This window comes from Sinocyclocheilus rhinocerous, unplaced genomic scaffold (genome assembly GCF_001515625.1).
Source record: "Sinocyclocheilus rhinocerous isolate Xijiao unplaced genomic scaffold, SAMN03320098_v1.1 scaffold494, whole genome shotgun sequence".
NCBI lineage: Eukaryota > Metazoa > Chordata > Actinopteri > Cypriniformes > Cyprinidae > Sinocyclocheilus > Sinocyclocheilus rhinocerous.
This window is the reverse complement of record NW_015628684.1, coordinates 847,198-853,148: the sequence shown is the minus strand read 5'-3', so window position 1 is coordinate 853,148 and position 5,951 is coordinate 847,198. Positions and strand designations below refer to the sequence as shown.

Here is a 5,951-nt window from a genome sequence, read left to right as displayed (position 1 = left end):
AACCTCAGCCTGTTTTCCATTTATATATTGTTCTCTCGTCTCCTCCCATTATCTAGGTCATTTACAGCTAACATGACATGAAAATATAAGCATTTTAGGACTTCATGTAAAGTTTGGTTTTTATATCATGCAAGCACTCTGCAGGCCTAAGTACAGCATGATCATTTTTGGAAAATATACAGTATGTTTACTGCCACACATCTCAGCTTAAGCGAAACTTCAAAACTGCAGCTATGGTCTTCAGAAACGTGCATGCCAACAAGAAACCGCTGGAACTGAGAATTGTCCTAATAGTTTAATTAGCATCATGATGGACTGCTGTTTTGTGTAGCCTGCACTTGAGACGTTTTTGTTAGTTTAACTGTTGTTATCAGTTGCCTCATTAATAAGGTGTGAAATGCTGGGGGGATTAGGCCTCAAAAGTTTCAGTGCAACATTGTTAAAGTTTTATTTTCAGAGGAACAAAGAGCATGCAGTTGCATTTGGCAGTTGAGTTACAAGGAAACTATCACATCACTGGCTGTTCCCATATCTAATGCTTGGTCTAATGAACAATAAACAAATTTGAGTTAGTCTACACTAAAAAAATATGACCTGTTTTGTCTATATTTAAATGCATGTGCTATTTAAGATCAAGTCCGTTCTGTTGTCGTTCATCTTGTTATTGTTTGTGGTGTGACTGTCTGTGAAGGGAGGGGTTGGCAAACATAAGTGCAAAATCAAAAAGAAACAATCACTACTGTTTTTATGTGTAGCTTATGTTAAAAAGTAAAAAAAAAATAATCAAATAAAATAAATAACAATATGTTTATAAATCACACAGACATTCTGGTCTTTTCGGCACTGAAACTACTAAGCTGTCATTTGGTTTCTTCATGACAAGAAACCAACTAACTCTACAAGTCTAAACTTAGATGATATGGTCGCTATGAAATATAGATTGTTGCATGTTACCGTTAGGCACTGCACACATCAGATATTTGCATTATAATTTGCGAGTCGATTGTGCCACAACAGAATCAACAGATTCATTGTTCAGGCTACAAGTATTAGTGTTTTTGATCATCTGAAATCTCCATGCAACCAATGTTGTCTCTCTCTCCTGTGACCTAATAATCTCTTCAGTGGATGTGTAGGGTATGATCGAACAGCCTCTTAGGAAAGAACATGATAGTTTACCGGCAAACATTTGCAGATTATCCATCTGATGTATTGTGTTGCATGGAGGTTTGTATAAAGGGAGCTCGAGCCTGTGTCTCTAGCTCAGCTGGTCTGACTGGTAAAGCAGTAACAGGAGTGGTTTGACTTCAGCCCGGCACAATACGCTCACACTCTCATGCGCATCAGCCAACCCACCCACTCACACTCGCATTCTCACACACCTGGCCCAGAGGCACAACTGTCCCCCTTAGCCTCGAGAGCCACATACACACCCAGTTTCTGATTGTCTAGCAATCACATCCTTCATCTTCAGCTATGTAGGATGTAATCCACACTTGTTCTCAAAGCCAAGATGTTATGCTGGAAAGATTTGCACATCTTGCGCCTGTCATCATTAGTCTTCTTTACACAATACTCGGGCCAGATATGCAAAGCAAATATTGTGGTAACACAATGAAGGATGCTTTTTTGCTCTCAGTTTGTACTTCTAAAATATGACGCCAACGTGTCTTCCTTTTCCTCCAGTCTCCATGTCTCCCATTGCACTTCGAGAGGAGACCGAAGCCAGTCCGGCAGAGGTGGCGCTGTGCCTGTCCACTCGCAAGGACCACAGCATGTACACGTACAACCAGATGTACACCAATGACCCCGGTGCAGTGGTTCCTGCGGCTGAGCTCCCATCATGCACTGCTCTGGGCCAGAGTCCAGAGACCGAGCACATCCGAAGCACACACAACAATACGTACGTGCGCACTAAAATAAAGGTGAGGCTTCTGGAAAATGTTTACTTTTACTATGTTGATCTAAGATCTAGTTACTACAGCAATAAGCTCATATTTCGCTGCGGAGCCATTGTGCCACTGTTGGACATAATTGATTTGTGGGTTATACTCATATCACTTTACTAGTCTGAATGTTTACACTACCACTCATTTCGTCTTTGTTTGTTATCTTGCTGCAGGTTACCACAGGTGAGCTTCCCAAAGAGGTTCCACCTATTGTTCCTAGCGTAACTACAAGTCCACCTGCTTCTATAGCGATACCTTGCTCCCCTCCTGCCGCTAAGTCGCCTTCAGTGCAGTCGAGTGGTGGTACTTATGTTTGCCAGGTGTGTCAAAAAGTTTTCCAGTTCCAGCGCATGCTAAACAGACACCTGAAATGTCACAGCGAGCAGAAGAAACACCTGTGCGACTTTTGCGGAAAGGGCTTTAACGACACCTTCGATCTCAAGAGGCATGTCCGCACACACACAGGTAAGCGCCTCATCTGTTTGTGATAAAATGGAAGTAGCCACAAATAATTGGGTGCTGATTGGATTCTGAGATGTGGATGTTTTGGAGGGGCGGGATTTAATCATTTTCACTGGAAGATTGAAAACATTATGAGGTCAAACATTTTTTTTTAATGTATAGATATCTATATCAGACTAAAGGTCAAAAACACTTAGAATCATTAAGATTTGTAAATGGTTTTTGAAAAAAGACCAAAGCTGCATTTTTTTGATTAAAAATACAGTAAAAACAGTAATATTGTGAAATAATATTAACATTTAAAATAACTGTTTTCTATTTGAATATATTTAAAAATAGAATTTATTCCTGTGATGCAAAGCTTAATTTTCAGCAGGCGTCTTCAGTGTCACAGGATCCTTCAGAAATCATTCTAATATGCTGATGTGGTGCACAAATTATTATAAATTATCATTGGTACTCAATTATTAATAATAGTTTTTATTATGATCAATACTGAAAACAGTTTTTACGGTTTAATATTTTTGTGGAAATCATGATAAATATTTTTCAGGGTTCTTTAATGAATAGAAAATTCAAAAGAACAGCATTTATTTGAAATAGAAAACTGTTTAAACTTTACTGTTACTTTTGATCAATTTAATGAATTCTTGCTGAATAAAAAAAAAAATTATTTTCTTACCCCAAACATTTGAAAGGTAGTATATAACAGTTCCCACATAAAATTAAGAATTTAACAATTTTAACAAGAAAATTAAAAATTTAACATTGATAATAAGAAATGTTTCTTCACTCTTAAAAATAAAGGTGCTTAAAAGGTTCTTCACAGCGATGCCATAGAAGAACCATTTTTGGTTCCACAAAGAACCATCTCTTTCTTACCTTTTTATAATCTGAAGAACCTTCTTTCGCCACAAAGAACCTTTTGAGAAACAGAAAGGTTCTTAAGATGTTAAAGGTTCTTTATGGAACCATTTAGACAAAAAAGGTTCTTCTGTGGCATCGTAAAGCACCTTTGTTTTTAAGAGTGTTGAGCAACAAATCAGCATATTAGTTTAAAAAAAAACAATTTGAATACTTTTTTGTTATTAGAAGAAAAAGTGTTATGTTATACCAACATGCAAAAACTCTTCACCTTTTTCGAACAATATTCTTCTGTTCCTCCTGTAGGTGTTCGTCCATACAAGTGCAATCTCTGTGAGAAGGCCTTCACTCAGCGCTGCTCTCTGGAGTCCCACATGAAGAAGATTCATGGTGTCACGCAGCAGTACGCTTACAAGGAGCGCCGGAACAAGCTGTACGTCTGTGAAGAGTGCGGCCTTACAGCTTCTACCCAGGATGCATTGCTGTGCCACCTCCACACTGAACATCCAAACAGTGTCCTCCTGCTGGCCAAGGGGGCACGAAGACAGTCACCAATGATGAACGCTACCAGAGATGACACCTCCCAACCTAGTTCCCCTCTCTCTCATAATAGCGATGACACTGTAGGGTCAGGAGGGAGTTAGAGAAAGGGATGTTTCCTAAAAATATATATATATATATATATATAAGGGATGTGATTAATGTGTATTCTGATGATTTATTGCTTCATTCAACAGACATGAGGGAAGAGGGAATTTAAAAAGAGATAGTGAAGTCATGCAAAATGCTGTTTTAATGGCAGTACGCTGAGATTCAGTTTACACTTTTGCTGCAGAATCGAGCTGTACTTTTCCCTGTGAAACACACAAAAGCAGACGATAACGTCTACAGCATAAGTATGCACTACTTCAGTTTACATAATAATATTATTATTATTCAAATAGATGAGATGAAACACAACTCAGGAGAAATACACAATTCAATGTGACATTAAATAGTTGCATTTTTACTGTGTGGGACAATGATTTTATGTAGTAGTGTCTCAACACTAAAATGAACTCTGCAGCGACTGATAGTTACATATCAGCAGTCCCTGAATGTTTGAAAAAGGGATTTAGAAAGGAAATTAATTTTGTGTTGTTGATTTACTACTGTATGTAATATATACTTGCATAAATTTATCATAAAAAGATTTGTATTTATCCTGGTGTTATATTTTCCTGGGTATGTTTTTTGCTAGATTTTATACATTTACTTTCACATGTAACAACCTTTAATACTTGTAATACTTGTGTTTTGGGGTTATTATTTTTTTGTACTTTTTATATTCAAAAGCATCATATAGCCTATGTAATAACATTTTAATTTCTTGTCACTGTTAGATAAATTAAGTAGGCTCTGTGGCAATCTATAACAACACACCTACACAATAAATGTGTTTTTGTTGATGGTTTAAAAATAAGTGTGATTCATTCCCTTGTATTATTTCACGAACATACTATCAGAAACCCAGCTACTTGCTTAGAACTTAATTATTGATTTTATATATAAAGTATGTTTTATGCATGATTGCATGCATGCAAACAGTTATGGAGGCAGATTAGACCAATAAAGCATTTTAGAATTTGCATGCAAGAGAGAAAGAATAAGAGACAGCAGAAGAGAAAGAGATGGGTGGATGTCAGTGGGTGGATGTTGGCGGATTCCAGATCCTTGTTTGGTCTTGTTCGTGGAATTCAGTGGCTGTTTCATTGTGGGGCCATCAGGCATTAACGGCTCAAAGGTGCCTATCCCTTTAGAACCGTTATTTTCAACAGCACCAACACATTCTGTACCACCCTTTCAAACTGTAACACTGTACAAGAATTTCTCGTTTAAAACAAACATAATTGAAGTGAGATTAAATGTGCTTATTAATCGAGCCCAAGTTGGGGAAATTAACTACTAGTTGTATATTACTGCAAAACATTCATCTAAACATCATCCAACCATATTGTATGTGTTTAGTCCTCATGCAGAATGTCATGTTTCACAGCGTTTTGAGCTTTGCTAAAATGCACCATCAACCCTTTGAGCGGCGCTACTCGTGTACCCTTGGACGGAAATGACGCAACTACAATACTTTTTGAAAGCACAGGCGGGGAAACATAGCATCCCAAAACGCCGCAGATAATGTACTAATAGTAATAATTTACATGCATTTTTAAAGATGATCACTCTAGGATCTGACATAGTGTGTAATCCGGATTTTAGCACGTCGGTTGCAAGCAAATTACTAAACGTGCAAATGCTCATTTCGTTTTTAATGTACATACATACATAGCCTAGTATGTGTCCATTCTTGTGTAATGAGGATAAGTCAGTTGCATTACAAATATATATGCAACATGAATATCTTTGACTTTTTAGGATGTAAATTGCATGTTCAATGCAAATATGCCGACGGATCAGGTGTGTTTGGGTCGGAAGCGCCCTGTACCTTCAAAAAGCCCAAACCCTCTATTCTTGACTTGCAGTGGTTAACAGAGTTGCGTGACAGCGCCAGAGAGAAAGGCTTGAAAACGCAGTATGTGTACCAGAAGGTGAGCGATTGTGTTGGATTTAGTTTCAAATATGTGACCCTGGTCCACAAAACCAGTCATAAGGGTCCATTTTTCGAAATTGAGATTTATACAC

At 37.7% G+C, this 5,951-nt stretch overlaps 1 protein-coding gene and 1 pseudogene across 1 annotated transcript; both read left to right on the top strand.

Moving 5' to 3' along the window:
* Positions 1 to 1,596: 1,596 nt before the first annotated feature.
* Positions 1,597 to 4,604, top strand: LOC107738090 (putative transcription factor Ovo-like 1). Its single transcript, XM_016549764.1, has 3 exons — positions 1,597 to 1,925; positions 2,123 to 2,414; positions 3,582 to 4,604. Exons 1-3 carry the CDS (start codon positions 1,656 to 1,658, stop codon positions 3,917 to 3,919), a joined length of 900 nt encoding a protein of 299 aa, XP_016405250.1. The 5' UTR covers positions 1,597 to 1,655; the 3' UTR covers positions 3,920 to 4,604.
* A 1,107-nt stretch (positions 4,605 to 5,711) lies between these two features.
* Positions 5,712 to 5,951, top strand: part of LOC107738034 (crossover junction endonuclease MUS81-like) — a 7,143-nt pseudogene continuing 6,903 nt past the window's right edge.